This window comes from Syngnathus acus, chromosome 20 (genome assembly GCF_901709675.1).
Source record: "Syngnathus acus chromosome 20, fSynAcu1.2, whole genome shotgun sequence".
NCBI lineage: Eukaryota > Metazoa > Chordata > Actinopteri > Syngnathiformes > Syngnathidae > Syngnathus > Syngnathus acus.
This window is the reverse complement of record NC_051104.1, coordinates 7,908,000-7,923,972: the sequence shown is the minus strand read 5'-3', so window position 1 is coordinate 7,923,972 and position 15,973 is coordinate 7,908,000. Positions and strand designations below refer to the sequence as shown.

The following is a 15,973-nucleotide window of genomic DNA, read 5'->3' as shown; positions in this document are numbered from 1 at the left end:
AAAAATCTTTTCCTTGTTTCACCCCCCCCTTCACACTTGGACTTCCAAACATAGGCTCACAGTTTTATTATGATTTTTTGTGTTTATGTCCAACCTGTAGGAGGAGAGGATGCTGAGTGGTGGAGGCTTGTCACTCAAATGGTACATCTCCTTCACCGGGTTGGGCACGCTGCTCTTGGACACCACCTGCTGGTCTTGAGTAGTGGAGCTCTTGAAGGCTTTGCGCATGTTGATGTCTTGCAGGGAAACTGGACACAACCAACAAGTGAGCAGGAATGTTTGGATTCATTTCACTTTATTTCAAATAATATGGCGATATATAATATATATAAATTAAATAATCGGCCTATGATGTGCTCCCCGGTTTCAAGGATGGACAGTTAAAAAAAAGGCGAGACATGGACGTAAAAAGCCGACGGCTCACCTTCCTCCACGGTGGAGTCCAGCTGCGTGACCTTGACGGCCAGCCGGTCGATGCGGTCCTGGAGAGAGTTGGCGCGCAGGTAGAAGGTATTGGCCTCGTTGAACAGCTCGCCAAATATATCCTCCGCATGTTTGCCTGACGGACCGCGCAAAGAACGGGTGAGAAGACATTTTGCTTTGCTGCCAACTTTACTGCTAACACACAATGCAAAACGCCATAGACAGGCTAATACTCACGGGTGTATAAACTTTAAGTTTAATATTTTGCACCTGTTTGCTTTTAAAAATGTGATGTCAAACATAAACGTAGAAAAACATATCAATAATTTGTTACTGAATGGCAGGCACGGCTTCTGTAAAGCCTGGAGTGGAAATACCAAGCAAGGGGGGGGGGGTATTTGCGACCCTCCCGCTAACAGGATGGGCTTCGGGACAAAATATTTGGCGGAAGGAAGAATCCCGGATGCGGCGCGCCGCGCCGAGCCCTTCCAACTCTGACCTCACACCCTGAGGGGGTGTTAGGGACGCCACCGCCCGTCTGGACCATTTCCACGCATGCCGTCCGACTGTGTGCGCGTGAGCACGTCAATGTAAATATAAACGCACACAGCTGCAAGTGCTCCCAAACAAAAAGGACATGAATGACCACACCATGAGACACGCACACACGCAGCTGTCGGAGATTTGCCAGCCTCCTAACCCTCAGGGTGTGGATAGCCGTGGCCTTCTATGTGTGTGTGTGCGCGCGCGTGCGTCTTACTCAGGCTGCTGAGCTGTCGGATGATGGCGGAGAGCGTGTTGTTCATCACGCACTCCAGCTCGCTGCCGATGCCCTCGGGGAGCTCCCCGCGGCACAGGTGGCGCGGCTCGATGTTCCTCTTGACCAGCGGCATGGCGACGCTTCACACCCACCCACGCACCACTGTCGGGGACACACACGTAACACAGAAACTATTACAATCAAATTGAAAGACACCGAAATGAATTGGGACTCAATATTCAGGCAAAAAATGATGGATACAAAGAAAAATTGAGGGGACTATAAAATGACATACGATCGTGGGCCAAGCACGACGACCGTCGACAAGGATTAAGGCATTAGCGATAGCAAGATGCAGCGTGCTGGCTAATCCGAGGGCGGCCTGTCGGCGGCCCAGCTGGAAACTTGACACAAACGCAGATTGATGGATGGAAAAAGCGAGAATGCTCTTCTCACATGGACAAAGCTCATGTACAAAAGCAAGCGACTACACTTAAATGAATAAATAAATGGATACATCTTGTGATCAGATTGGTGACTCTTTTTTTCCCCATAGTAGCGGGAGAAATGCCGACGTTCATGGGAGCGGCCATCTTATCAGCGACCGGCTTCCCATTTTGGCAGCCTATTCCGGTTTCCTGTTCCCGCCTGTGTCACCTCTGCTCTGCTCTTCCCGTCTAAACAATTGTGTTTTGTCCGCTCTTCAACAAGCAAGTAGAGAACAAAAGACTCCCGTTGCCACTTAACGTTGGACCTGTGTGGCTACCATTAGCACGGAACCTGTTAAAGCAATCTGGCGTTGGCGCAACATGTCAACAATAGATCGATTGAACTTATTTCCTATGAGAGAACCTGTTTCAAAAATCTAACTACAAACTAGAAATATAATGCGAAAAGTATTATTTCAATGACCATTTCGGGAGCTGATTGGTTTGTTAGCATTCGGCTAAAAAGACATGAGGTAAACAAAGGGCTATTTAAAAAAATAAATAAAAATCACGTGGTGAGACTGCACAAGACTGTCAGCAGTTGCTCGCGGCAACACCCTATTGACCAGTGTGCGTGTGTTTCATTTCGCCCATGACAATCACATCAATGAGGCGAGATAATGAGCAGCGAGGTGCTGGTGGTGATGGGTAGGGGGGCGGCTGGACTGGGGGAGCAGACCTCCTTCGCATTAGACAAAATGGAAGGCTAAGAAGGGTGGACCATTAAATGAATGAGAGTGCGTGTGAGTGGAAAATGATGTGTAGCGTTAGTGTGTTTACGTGATGAGTAAGGAGGGGGGGGGGGGGGGTGATGACTGAAATCGGGACCTCGGGGGAAGCCACATTGAAAGGTTTCCGGGACAATGGTGCTGCGTTCACACGGCAACCGCAGCAGTTCTCCCATGCATCCATCCTCTCACCCCGCCTCCTCTTCTTCAACCTCCCCCCAGACACCCCGTGGTACTTTTCTCACCAGCTTGAACTGCTTACATTCATTTCAATGCTGTTATTTCATTCTGAAAACCTTCTTTCCAGACTTTTGTAATACATGGTCAATTTTGGGAAGATTCCTGCGTCTTGCTATTGGAGAATCACTTCCACATGGATCGTATTTATTATTCATGCCTGCTTGCCACATGCAGTGCTACTCATTGCCTGATGCTAAAAATATGTACATTCATTTATCCATTGATGTTATTTTTTGTGATGTCCTGCCATTTGCTGTGTTAGGATATATCAAATCCGTGTGTTAACGACGCCTGACCCTGTGGTGACCACTTCCTCGCCAAGATGGCCACCTCGGCAACATACGTGTCAAAATGTGAGAGCGGAGAGCTCGCTAATTCATGCTCGTCACCTCCGCTGGGCTATATTTTGATCTGGTGAATAATGCATATGAGATTACGTCACTGCCACTCTGCTCCGTGGGCGATGTCACTACTTCTGCTGTAAAACTTGTACCTGTGATTAAATATTCATCATAGGGTTGGTGCACAGCGTAGCTTCTTAGTAGTAGTGATAGTAGTAGTAGAGGATGGATAATCATTGTGACAGACTGTGAAGGTATAAAGTAGCGCAATGGTGTTCTACAACCACAGGATTAATGCTAATACGACGAGTATTACCATAGGCAAATTAAGTTAAGTGTCAAAGTAACTTTCAAATGGGTGTTACAGACTGACTTTCTGGTGCGAACCCCTAAAATGAATAGATTTTGCATTTTCATGGATGACTTAGCTTGAGAAAGGATGAACAGCAATTGAAAGAAGGGTCAATGGGTCAATGTCATGATTGCTTTCTCTGCCACCATTATGGTTTGCAATGTCACATGCGCATCATGCCTTCACATTCGATACTCTTACTCAGTACTACTGAGTCAGTAGCACTCACTACTTTCTCTCTTACACACGCGCGCGCACGCATGCACGCGCACGCACGCAAACATGAATGGCAACCGCAATCAATCAGCGTTCCGCACCGTCGCTTCCCGTATCTGATGGGCTGACCCACATCTGTTCATCGGAAGCACCCCTACATCCCCACAGCCTATAAAACTCAAAGCCGGACGCCGCCGTTTTGGGCGTTTACATCACCCGTTTCTACCTAACACAAAGAGGCAATAAAATACGCGTGAAGTAAGGTAGCAGACCGAGAAATAGGCCATTTGTGAGAAGACATTTCGGCTGCTGAGACTCCCACTCGGTTAGCTAGCTTAGTCCAATGGTTCGACTTCTGAGTGAGAAGACAATTAAATATAAATATTCCCTCGTGTTTCGTTTTTTGAATCAAGAGAGACGACGGTTGTTGGAAGTAAATGATAATAAAGCCCTCACCTATTGTTGAATTAGTAGAGAAAATCAGCCGGTCCGCATGTCCCGTTAGATACTCGTATTAGCACTGCCATCCTAACATTGCATCCCCCCCACCCCCCTCAGCCTGTCTTGCCACTCCGGGGGGAATCTTTTGAGGAGAGGGACACGCCCTACTGGCCAATGAGAGCTCGAATCGGAGGCTTTGACACATGACGGGCGTTTGTAACAGCCAATGGAATGCGGAGTAGCAAATGAATGACATGGATATCAATTAAGTGTGTGAGTGTGTGTGTGTGTGTGGGGGGGTCGATGTATGGTTGGGCGTTGTTTAGATTTTCTAAATTGTTCTTGCAGTCCCAATTAAAATTTGATGACACTTATAAAGGTTGAGATGAGACGGTATTAGAGTGCATAACAGAATATGCTAAGTCAGCATCCTGTGGAGAAAAAAAAAACAGTTGAGAGGATTACTATGGGACTTAAATAGACCTGGTGTTTAAAAGCAGGTTGTAGAAAGACTCCTTGATGCTATTGAGAAACCTTGAGAAGGGACCTCAGATGCCCCCCCCATCCTAATATATTATAGATAAATAATAGACTGCAGTTGTAATTTTCAAGTGAGGACCATGCTGGAGGAACATGCAGTCAAACATTAAAAATGGTTGTTGTGATTGAATGTGACGTGCAGCTCGGAAAGGCAACGGTAGATTCGCGCTAGTTATGTCGATATTTTTTACATAACCAAAAATAGGACTGCTTTCGCTTTTATTGTCAGGATACTTGCTTCATGGAAAATATCTCAATACAATACAGTACAATGCATTCCCATCTGGCTTCCTCCATGCGATTGGTTGGATTTGAAAAGGCCCAAGTGGAGATAAAAAGTCGAAGTGTGTCGACTTCTCATGTCCACTCTACGTATGGGGCTGGTCAAGCTGCTTAAAAACGGATTAAATTAAAAACTACTAAAATCAATATGTCACTTTTTCTCTCTCCTTTTGGAGCAACAACAACAACAACAACAACAACAAAAAAATCCACCACAGTTGCGTGGGCTTGCGCCATTCTCCCAGCACCTCTGTTGAGAGTCCTCGCCCGGGGAGGGCGCCCTCGCCAGAAAAGAGACGAGACAAACAGGAGGACAGACGGACGTGGAATCTGTCGACGCTGGCAGTCAAATAGCAGCTTTTCAGTCTCGTCCTGAGCTTTGACAGTGACGGCTGGCTGGGGTGGGCACATAGGCGGGGGGGGGGGGGCACGTCACGTGGGCGTGGACTCGTCGCCCGTCCCTGTGTTGCATCGCTCGTTGGCTTTCTGCGATGTAGCAGTGTGGCTAACACTTTGCGCTAGGCTGTTTGTTTGTAAATCTTCACAAGAAGAGGGGGGACCGCAGCAGAGGGGGCGCGCCACGTCCCTCAGTACATTCTTTCAGGCAGGCGTAATGAGGGTAACGGGTTGGGGGGGGGTCGTGTGTGTGTGTGGCTGTGACAACGTGCGGATGCGGTCAGTAGCGGTGGGTCTGGTGGGAGTACTGCGGAGGCTGTTGGGAGGTAGAGGAGTATCCCATGCTGCTTTGGGGCAGTGATGTGCTTGGTCCAGGGTTCTGGTAGGCAGCATGTGGATTGGAGCGCTGCGGGGTAGCACAACAGACGTTTTCATTCTGGGAGTTATTGGGCCCAGCCAAAAGACACCACACTGCCTCTCACAGGTCAGCCTTGGTACTACAACAGACACCTGCTTTTGGGGTCCGGGTGTGATGCATAAGCAGGTAAAAGCAGAGGAGGGGCTACCTGGTAGTCTGAGGTCATGATGAGGCCGCCTGAGGTAGTGGTGGGCGGGACCACGCGCACTTTCTTCAGAGGCGGGCCCTGGGCGTGGCTGTTGTCAGGATTGCCGGTGTGCCCCGCCCCGTTTGTGTGGTTGTTTCCCTGTTGCTGCTGCTGCTGGTTCTTCTGCGGGCGCAAACAAACACGCACTCAATTTGGCAAAACATGAATACTCACATTTTTTCAGGTGTAGCATGCAAATATTTCATACAATAAAGCTACAATTTGGCACGGCACTGGTCTTACTTTGTCCGCCTTGTCGTCCGGCTCCTCTTCTGTCAAAAATTCCCTTTTAGGGTAAGGAATTTGACAGCCTGCAAATACGCTGAAGAAAAACAACCAGATTATTTTGGTTCATTTTGCTAGCATCAAATGAAACTTACTCGGACGTGGGCAGCGGCTCCTCTAAAAAGTAAGGGTCCTGCATGGCCTGCTCCGACGTGATCCTCCGGATGGGGTCCATGGTCAGTAGCTTCTGCAACTGTCAATCACAGTGCAAACATTAGGCGGGAAATCTGGGGCAACGACTTGTCGCTCGCCCGCCCGCCACTCACCAAATGGAAGGCTTTGCTGTCTGGCTTGACTTTGTGTTTCTCCATGTACTTTATAAGGCTGCAGTTTGTGTACCTGAGGATGTGGAACCAGCACGGTGAGTGTATGAAAGAAGTGGGACAAGCTGGCCAGACTTACGTGTTCCTCCTAAAGTCTTTCATCAGTGTGGAGTGCTCAGGCATCTTTTTGATGTCCTCCCAGTCTTTATCTGTCAGATGAAGGAAAGATTACAACATGTCACAGCCACCACCTCTCCCCATCCCTTGCTTCCATCTTATCCAGTTAGGATTAGCATTTTAGGCTGGATTCAAAGGGCATGGTTAAAGCGATGCAATTTTTTTGGAGGAGCGTCAAGTCAACATGGGTTGCATATAGTTCAATGTGAATCGGCCGCTTGGACCTGCAGTAGAAATCCAGGCTACATGCTTTGGTTTGACAATTTCACTCATTGGTGAATTACGCAACAAGAGCAAGAGGGCTTCTTCACTGAACTGGAAGAGAACCCGTATCAAGTGGATGTTTCTGCTTGCGACTTGTGCGAGCGCTCTCACAGCACATTAATCGCCAAAGTGGGTGGGGGATCGTTTTTTGGACTGAAATAAATATCTTACAAATTGTTCTTTTGGTATTCTTTCTCCATCTCCTTGTGATACACACAAAGAATTATCATCTTGCGGTGGGTGTCTCACCAGCGGGGAAGCCCATGACATTGAAGATGCGGTCCAGCTGGTCGTGATGGTAAGGGTTACTGGTCTTGATGTCCTCTTGCCGACAGTGGAATATGGGCTCGGACGTGAGCAGCTCGGCGAATATGCAGCCTATTGCCCAAATGTCTGCCAGAGAACACGTTGGGTTGAGAGAACTTAACAGAGTGCGTGTGTCCTACCCACCGATGGCTTTGGTGTAGTGCCGGGCCCCCAGCAGCAGTTCGGGTGCTCGATACCAGAATGTGACGACCACCGGGTCGAGATCGGCTAAAGGCTTCAGCGGTGAATTGAAGAGACGTGCGAAACCCATGTCAGCTGCACAATAGAATCCCCCCTCGTGAATGAAACAACAAGAGACATTTTTTTTCAAATCCAAATAAATCCTACCTACCTATCTTTACTCTCCCCCTCTCGGGTCCTTCGCCCATCACTAAAATATTAGCTGGTTTCTGAGGAGGCAAAAGAGACAATTATTACAAACGCTTTACATGACTCCTCCTAGTGGACACATGAAACAACTGCAGCTGCCGATGAAAGGGTTTCATGTAAATCCCTTGACAAGATTAGCCTAGTTTGAGATATTTTTAAACACTTTTACGGTAGGAACACGGCAGAATGAAGGATCTGATTTGTACGGTGCAAATAGAAATGCAATGTAACAGCAAATAAAACACCCCGTTTAAAACAACAACAGACCCGTGACTAATCACATGCAGACAGAAGTGATGCGTGAACTCTGCCTTGTTTTCGCCTCCCAAAAACACCCCCCCCCCCCTTTTCAATCGGCTTACAAGGTCTCTGTGGAGGACCCAGTTTGCGTGGAGGTAATGGATGCCGTCCAAGATCTGGTAGAGCAGAGACTTGACCATCCCTCGGGGAAGCTGAAGTGGCTTCTTGTTGGCCTTGGACGCTCGGTGGAACTTAATGATGTGCTGCAGGAAGACAAAAACAAGACAAAATAGGAATAAGTACTCAATCCTTTTGTGACAAATCGCCACATATGTCAATTCATAACGTACCCAGAGGTCGTGCTCGGCGTAGTCGAAGAGCAGCCACACTTTGCGGTCGGCGTGCGACAAGAAAACCTTCTGCAGCGAGATGACGTTGGGGTGCTTGAGCTCTCGCAGGAGCTGCAAAAAAAAAAAAAAAAGACAGAAGCCACGTCAGAGGAGGGAAGACGCCGATTCCGGTCGAAATGGCTATTTTGCTGTTAACGAACGTGCTGCTTACTGCGATTTCTCTGCAGGCTGACATTGAGATGCCGGTGCCCTCGATCTGCTTGAGGGCGTAGTCCTTATCGTCCTTCCTAAGAACACACGAGAGGCTGAGCAATATCCACACCGGACCATGGACCACAAAGCGGGTAAGGGTGGAGGGGGGCTCCCTTGGCATGTGGCACAAGATGGGGGTGGGGGTCTGACTTGCATTACCTCCAGATTTGTGTAATCAAGCTCACCTCTGAGGCCGGCTACAATAGTCTGTCTGGCAGCTGGCGGGGGACAAAACAAGACTCCCCACTTGAATGGATTGGCACGCCACCCCCCTCCCCTGTTCCCGTATAAACCCGTGCTTTGTGCCTCGCCCCTCATAAACAGCAGCCTTCCCTAAGCCAACGCAAACATCCCTAAAAGGCTTTTTAGTGGTCATTTGTGCCAATCTGGCGAGTGAGAAATGGCTGTGATAATACGCACAACAAACTGCAGCATGGATCACATGCCGATTTGAATGACGCAATGTTACACACGTTTGCACAAACACAATTCAGTGCATATGAAGTGCAGGTATTATCTTTGTCCGCTTTGGGCCGTAACGTCACGTTCTACCCTTGTAGCTGTGCCTTTGATTATGTATGGCTTCAGAAGGCGAGGCCTGGCATAGTGAGTGTACAGTCAGCAAGCAGTCCTGCGTGTTGGGTGCGTGTCGATCTAATTGACTTAAGTTATTCACATCGCCTGAGTAGTTGTGAAAGTTCCAGTCGTCGTGGCATCTCAAGACACATTCTCAAGAGATGGTTTTGAATTGAGAAAAAAATGATATGCCTCTTACAATATTTTGATCTCGTTGGATGTGGCAGGTGTACTCGTGCAAAAGTAGACAGATTGTGTGTGTTTTTGGCACTTGAAAAGTGTCCAAATGACACAAACTTGAGTGCTTTAACAAATATGCGGTGCGTGTTTCCAGCCGCAATTGCTTCCCCTCTTGCGTCTGCAAAAAAGATACCAATAAAACACCCAACGGAAGCCCCAGAATAAGGCGTCGGTAGATGTGGGTCGACCTGCACGGAGGCCTCGCTTGCTTACCTCCTCCCTCCAGTACTCACCCATCTTTTCTCTTCGCCTTGAAAACATGACCGTAGGTGCCTCTGCCCACTTTGCATCCTTCGTACTCAAACAGGTCCTCGACTCGCTCTCGCTCTCCGGTCAGCTTCACTTTGAAATCATAGTCCATTTTTCCCCACCGCTGTTAAGGGCCTTAAACGCGTCGTCCCCTTACTTCTTCGTTTTTTCTTTTTGTGTAAGCGTCGCTTTGGGAGGCGACTAGGCTACTCCCGACGAGCTCGGCTTCGGTAATTCAGCGAGTTGCCTGCCCCGGCGTGGCCCTTTCTTCACTTAGCTCAGCGTCCACATCGGGCTATCCGGGCGAGTTCGGTACGCCGGCGGGGACGTGCGGTGCTCGGAAGGTCCGGGTAGGAAAGCGGGCGTCGATCTATATATAGCCCGTTCTTCTGATGCTGCGTCTCCCTCAGCCGGTATCTGCTCCAAAGAGACGCACTTTACTCGATAACGACGTCGTATTCACGCGCGGCACTGTCGTAAAATGTCGTAAAAGACAGCTCGAGCACTCTGCAGTGGAGAAAGTAGAGGAAAGGGATATTGGAAAAGATTAACATTGGCCCTGTGCAAATAAACATTGCTACAGTGTAAACAAAACACACATATTGAATTTTGATCTTAGCTTGACAAAAGGAACGTGACGTTCGTTGTACATGTTCAAATGCGCTAAAATTGAGTTTAAAAAACAACAACACTAATCAATGTACATTTAAAAAGACTAAGTAAAAAGCAGCAAAGAAGGGTCAGGGCATTCATAGGAATACATAACATTTGATGATGTCCGTACGTTTTTCACGTTTTCACACGAACCGCATTAGACGTAACACTCCATGTTTGTGCATTTTTTAATTGTCTAACAAAGTATTTAAAAAAAAAACTCTTTTGTTTGCACTAAATGTGTGATTGTTGAAACACACACAAAAATATACATTTTAAGAAGTACGGCTGCATGCACAACTGTAACTGGTATGTAGTTAATTCAGGATAAGAATGTCTTTGAAAATATTTTTAGGCTTCATGAAATGAAAGATTGGAAATGATGAAAAATGACGTTACAAAACTGGTCTTTTGGTAACACGGGAACCAACGTAGCCGAAATAACTTATGTTACAACACGGACCGTATAGGCCGTAACACCATCTGGTCCCATCTTGGGTAGAGCGAGAGAAGGGAAAACGAAGGGAACCGTCCATATTACAGCTGCTCTATCGGGTACTGTGCCATTTATACGTCGTTGTCATCTCACCTAAATCCACGTCGGTGCTTGGCGTTATCGATCGCACACGTCGACTTAATAGAATAACTGTTTATCCCATGTGTATGGGAGAAATTATTCGGCTTCGGGTCGGCTAACCAAGCTAACGTGTTCGGGTTGCTATTCGCTATCGTTGCTTGCGCTAACTAGCTAGGACACCGCTAGCCACTAAGGCGTTGCGCATTCAAAATGTTTCTTTGTGTCATTGCGGTGTACGCCCAACTGATTCCGCGTTTCGTGGCGACACACGCTTCGCCGTCATCGCCTTTTTGGTCCCACTCAAGGAAAAACAGAACATTCTTTTGTCTTTGCCTTCGTTTACATGAAGTCCCTGTCCTTTCCGTGTCGTCCCACCTCCGCGCGGCGACGATTGGTCACTCGGCCTGTCACTCCGCCTCAGCCGGCCGGCGATTGGCTGCTAATCGCAGGGAGGACAGTACAGCTTTAGCTTTATCGCCCCTGTCTTCAACGTGGCCTTCTGTAGCTGCTGTCAGGAGAAACTTGGCCAGTATTAACGAACACGTCGACGCGAGGGGGTCCTTTAACGGCCCTTTTACGGGTCAATGATGACAACGTTCGCTGTACAATGCGCTCATGCAGCCGGTCTTCGGGCTAAGCACGTTAACTGTCCTTTCCGTGGCAAAATGGATGACGCTGACAATGTAGCTGTTTACAGTCAAGGCAATCTGACTTATTCTTGGTTTCCTAGGCGGTGGTTTTAATTGCATAACTGGAGTGGGTCAAGCGGAAATAAATGACAATGCTGTCTTGTGTTTACCAGCACTGTTTATGGTTATGGACCCTCCTGGTGGGGGAGACGAGCGTCGGAGACAGGCCGAGCGTCTTCGGAGGGAGGAGGCCTACTATCATTTTATAAATGACCTGAGCGAAGAGGAGTATCGTCTTATGAGAGACAGCAACCTGTTGGGGACCCCCGGTGAGGAGGGACGCTTTGACTTTCCGTATTAATTGCAGCATTTGGCAAGAACTGCTTAACATCCTTGCACTCCTCTTTACCAGCAGACTTCAACTTTTCAATTCAAATCGATATTTCAACAGCTTTTTGGATGTAATTTATGCTGAATTGGCCCAAATAGCCCTGCAGTTAACGAGCATGCGGACCCTATTTTGAATTTCTTGCTATTATTTCTGAGAGCGCGTAACCAGAACCTGACCCACTTGTCACACAGGGGAGGTGACAGCCGAAGAGCTCCAGCAACGTCTGGATGGAGCCAAGGAGCGCGAGTCATCCCAGCCAAGCACTGAGCAGCATTTGCCTGCCGCTGAGCCAGCGGAGCAACAGGGCGGTAGCGGAGAGGAGAGAGGCTCCGGCGGGAGACGAGGAGCAGGTAGGACTGCCTCTGGGCAGTCTCTGATTTCTTTGGGTTTTAAATCAAAATAGTAAGGATAAGCATGACCAAAAAGGCTGTCTGGATTGATTGATTGATTGATTGATTGATTGATTGATTGATTGTATTGTGTTGCTCAATCAACACTCATGCTTTCTCTGCAGGTAGTGCAGAGCCAGGGGCAGAATCATCCAACGGGGACTCGTTGCTGGAGTGGTTGAACACTTTCCGGCGCACTGGGAACGCCACCCGCAGCGGGCAGAGCGGCAACCAGACGTGGCGCGCCGTCAGCCGGACCAACCCCAACAGCGGTGAGTTCCGCTTCAGCCTGGAGATCAACATCAACCACGACCAGCCCGAGGCGGGGGAGCACGCTGACGCGATAGACGCGGCCGAGCAGCCCGTCGCCGACGCCGTCCCGGGCTCAACCTCGCCGCCCCGCCGCGCCGCTTCTTCGGCCGGCACACCCAGGCCGTCCCCTTATCCCACGCCTCGGCCCGCCCTCAGCAGGAGGATGCAGACCCGGCGCACGCGCAGCAGCAGCAGCAGCAGCGCCCTCTCCGTGACCCCACCTGCACTTTCAGCCCCTCTTGCGCCCCCACCTCAAAGGAGAGGCGACGCCACGCACTCTTTGGTACCGCAGCCCACGAGTTCTCATTCGGACGAGTCAGCATCTTCCGCTCGTGCGCCCGCCAATGCAGAACTGGAGCAAAGCCAGGACAATGTGACTTTATCTCTTGACTGTCCCCGAGTGTCGCCTCAGTCGGGATCGCAGGCACCGGCGCCTGGACAGGAAGCGCGTCGGATGCGATCACGCGGCCGTTGGCGCCGGGTGGCGGCCGCGTGGAACGGCGGCATCCCGGCCCGCGCGTCCAGAAGAAGTCGATCCCCCTTGCACAGAAGCCCCACGAGCACGCCGGCGTCCAGCAGCGCCATCAGCGGCTCAAGCATCCACATCGTCGATGCGGGCACGGGTTCGGTTCCCATGGAGACAGGGGGGGAGGCGGCGGCAGAACTCGCCGCCACCGCGGCAGAGCCGACGGTTGAGAGCGGCCAGCACGAATCGCATTCGGCCGGCGCGGGTGGCTCCTCCTCGGTTCGCCGACATCCCACCATCATGCTGGACCTGCAGGTGAGGCGGATCAGACCCGGGGAGAACCGGGATCGCGACAGTATCGCCAGCAGGACACGCTCCCGGGCCCGCGTGGCCGAGAACACGGTCACATTTGAGAGCGACAGCGGCGGCTTCCGTCGCACCATCTCGCGCTCGGAGCGCGCCGGGATCCGCACCTACGTCAGCACCATTCGGATCCCGCTGCGGCGCATCAGCGAGACGGGCCTGGGCGAGCCCAACTCCACCGCGCTGCGCTCCATCCTGCGCCAGATCATGACCGGCTTCGGAGAACTCAGCTCCCTCATGGAGACGGAAGCCGATTCCGAGACTCCCGGCCACGTGGACGTCGGTGTTGTGAATACAAACGCTAGCCCCGCGGACCGCTTGTACGCCAGTGAGAGCGCAGCGGTCCAAGCGGGTTCGGGCGGGCAGGATCAAGAGCGAGTGGGCCCGGCCGGCGGCGAGGAGGAGCCGGTCGGCCAGCCCAGGCTCAGCGGCGGTGCGGCGAGTGCGGCGGAGGGCCGGCCGCCGCCCACCAGCCGGGACACAAACAACTTGGTGGAAAACGGCACCCTGCCCATCCTGCGGCTGGCGCAGTTCTTCCTGCTGAACGACGAGGACGACGACGAGCACCCGCGCGGCCTCACCAAAGAGCAGATAGACAATTTGGCCACGCGCTCGTACGGCCAGGCCAGCCTGGAGGGCGAGGCGGGCCGCGCGTGCAGCGTCTGCATCAACGAGTACGCGCAGGGCAACAAGCTGCGGCGCCTCCCCTGCGCGCACGAGTTCCACATCCACTGCATCGACCGCTGGCTCTCGGAGAACAACACCTGCCCCATCTGCAGGCAGCCCATCCTCGCAGCGCACCACGACTGACCCGCTTTGGCTTCCGCAGCCGCCTGTACATAAGTGCGTTCGTTTCTGTGAGGAACTCGACGGAGAAGAAAGTGGACGCTAAAGTTCAGGAGAGGGAGAGAAGAGAAGGCGTAAATCCAGAGAATTAAATTTTATTTTTTTAGGCTTTTTAATTTCACTTCTCTTTTCTGTGTCTTGACAGAACTTTGTCCGCGAGTGAACTTTTGTTGCACATAGTCCAACACCATTAAGACCTTTCCCCTGATCAGAAAGGACTTTTTCATTTCATTTGTCCACCGTAGACTGTAAATATCTGACCACAGGTCAAGTCGATAATTTCACGCAATTTTAAATTGTCCCCATTTTAACAAAATGAATTCTGGTGCACTCTAAAGTTTCCCGTAAGTGTGATTGTGAGTGTGTGTGTGTGGTTGGTTGTCTATGTGTCCCCCGCCTGCAACCCACGTGAGGGGATGGATGGATGGATGGATGGATGGATGGATGGATGGATGGATGGATGGATGGATGGATGGATGGATGGATGGATGGATGGATGGATGGATGGATGGATGGATGGATGGATGGATGGATGGATGGATGGATGGATGGATGGATGGATGGATAAATGAATGATGGGTTACCTTGAGGGTGCCAACTTGCATACAAATAAAATAAGCACTATCATTGGATGAAGACAAATGTATTTGAGTTTCTGTATTTAATTTGTAATAAACTTTGTATTAATCTAGGTTCATTATGATTTGTCAAGCCCTCCCCCCCACACAACCCACGCGCACACAACAGTGCAGAAGCCACCCTAATACCAAAAGCCAATTGCTTTCCAATTTTTCAGGAATTCAGAGTTGACATTTAGCTGTGCAATACATACAGATTAAAGCAAAAAAGAAACTATGATCACAAAGTCATGCTTCATGAGCTGTCAGAATGTGCAAATGAAGGAATTCACCTTTCTTGGGACCTGGCAGAGGCTCCTTGTGTCACTAGTCAGTATTTATTCCGTTTCTATTTAATGAGATGAAGAAATTTGAAGTTTTGGAAACCACGAATGTGTATATCATGTTGCCATGTGATGACAGTGAATAAACACTCAAATGGTATCTTATGTGGCCCCTAATCTTATGTGGGGAGTGGGTGGGCCCAAACTCTGCTCCTTCACAAAAACAATAAACGCTGCTTTGTTATGCCCGCTGACGCGTTTGTGTGCCTGCTATGCTTGTGTCAGCGATTTACAAACTTCAAAAGCCTTTATTTGCACGTTTTCGTGAATGAGTATTGACATGTACGCGACGTAACGCAGAGGCGCATTCGCGTGGAAGGACGCCAAACTAGCGTAAAGTTTGACGGAATATGAGTAGACGTCATTATATTTCTTTCAAAATAAAACCCTCGTTGCATTTCTGTCGATTCTGCCCTTTAATTCATAAGCACTATGCGAAGCTTCCTGTATTACACTTGTTAAACTAGAAGGAAATGATAAACAAAATGAGGGTTAGCTGCAGGATATCATCGTTAGATGAATGTATAGCGTTTTATCACCAACTGCAGCGGAACCAGCGAACTCATTCCCATTACGATGGTACATTCGTGTAGTTGCAGTGTCGTACCGTGCGACGGAAAAGAAGCAATTGTCATTTTACCCACCGAAAGAAAAACCTTGATGGCTATATCTTTCGATTTACCCGTAAGTTTCCAACTATTGTTTAAGTCCAGGTTTTACAAATATGGACTGCGAAATTCGACACATGAAAGAGTGTGAGGGGGACTACATAAGATTAATTGTGCGACTATAAGCTTTTCTTTCGAAATGTACAACTAACTTGCGGAAGTAGCTAACCTATTAGAATGACTAGGGCGTCTTCAAAGTAAAAGTATTGGTGCGTATTTCGTTTGTGTCTTTTATGTCCCAACAGTTTTAAGCTTTAGTGAAACTGTGAATAAGATGAAGAAAATAGTTAGACGGAGCAATATTAGCTTATTC

General features: G+C 49.5%; 3 protein-coding genes across 5 annotated transcripts in view; 1 reads left to right on the top strand and 2 right to left on the bottom strand.

The window, feature by feature from the left end:
* The window catches only part of wasf3b (WASP family member 3b), a 28,631-nt gene extending 24,512 nt beyond the window's left edge, over positions 1–4,119 (bottom strand). For 2 of the 3 annotated variants that reach the window (XM_037279472.1, XM_037279471.1), the window contains exons 1-3: positions 1,184–1,316; positions 425–559; positions 95–248 (exon numbers count right to left, since the gene is read on the bottom strand). In XM_037279472.1, the coding sequence (XP_037135367.1) occupies positions 95–248; positions 425–559; positions 1,184–1,316 (422 nt within the window). Of the gene's footprint in view, positions 1–94; positions 249–424; positions 560–1,183; positions 1,346–4,004 lie in introns of those variants that run through there. The other variant, XM_037279470.1, reaches the window with a different exon arrangement.
* Positions 4,120–4,697: 578 nt separating this feature from the next.
* On the bottom strand, positions 4,698–9,875 carry cdk8 (cyclin-dependent kinase 8). The gene is made up of 13 exons (XM_037279473.1): positions 9,389–9,875; positions 8,299–8,374; positions 8,088–8,198; positions 7,860–8,000; positions 7,460–7,517; positions 7,252–7,383; positions 7,051–7,194; positions 6,500–6,569; positions 6,364–6,436; positions 6,193–6,290; positions 6,056–6,134; positions 5,774–5,935; positions 4,698–5,613 (listed from the first exon to the last, which is right to left on the bottom strand). The coding sequence occupies exons 1-13, from the start codon at positions 9,514–9,516 to the stop codon at positions 5,488–5,490; spliced, it is 1,398 nt and encodes a 465-aa protein (XP_037135368.1). The 5' UTR covers positions 9,517–9,875; the 3' UTR covers positions 4,698–5,487.
* A 654-nt stretch (positions 9,876–10,529) lies between these two features.
* Positions 10,530–15,186, top strand: rnf6 (ring finger protein (C3H2C3 type) 6). The gene is made up of 4 exons (XM_037279452.1): positions 10,530–10,613; positions 11,438–11,593; positions 11,847–12,005; positions 12,170–15,186. The coding sequence occupies exons 2-4, from the start codon at positions 11,446–11,448 to the stop codon at positions 13,993–13,995; spliced, it is 2,133 nt and encodes a 710-aa protein (XP_037135347.1). The 5' UTR covers positions 10,530–10,613; positions 11,438–11,445; the 3' UTR covers positions 13,996–15,186.
* Positions 15,187–15,973: the final 787 nt, after the last annotated feature.

What these genes read in the sequence shown, in the direction of transcription:
- cdk8 (XM_037279473.1), bottom strand. Translation starts at nt 9,516, where the DNA reads ATGGACTATGATTTCAAAGTGAAGCTGACCGGAGAGCGAGAGCGAGTC. An exon ending in AAGGCGAAGAGAAAAGATGG is followed by an intron (nt 8,375 to 9,388) that starts GTGAGTACTGGA and finishes GTGTGTTCTTAG; the next exon opens with GAAGGACGATAAGGACTACG. An exon ending in ACAGCAAAGCCTTCCATTTG is followed by an intron (nt 6,291 to 6,363) that starts GTGAGTGGCGGG and finishes TGTGATTGACAG; the next exon opens with TTGCAGAAGCTACTGACCAT.
- rnf6 (XM_037279452.1), top strand. Translation starts at nt 11,446, where the DNA reads ATGGTTATGGACCCTCCTGGTGGGGGAGACGAGCGTCGGAGACAGGCC. An exon ending in CAACCTGTTGGGGACCCCCG is followed by an intron (nt 11,594 to 11,846) that starts GTGAGGAGGGAC and finishes CTTGTCACACAG; the next exon opens with GGGAGGTGACAGCCGAAGAG. An exon ending in CGGCGGGAGACGAGGAGCAG is followed by an intron (nt 12,006 to 12,169) that starts GTAGGACTGCCT and finishes CTTTCTCTGCAG; the next exon opens with GTAGTGCAGAGCCAGGGGCA.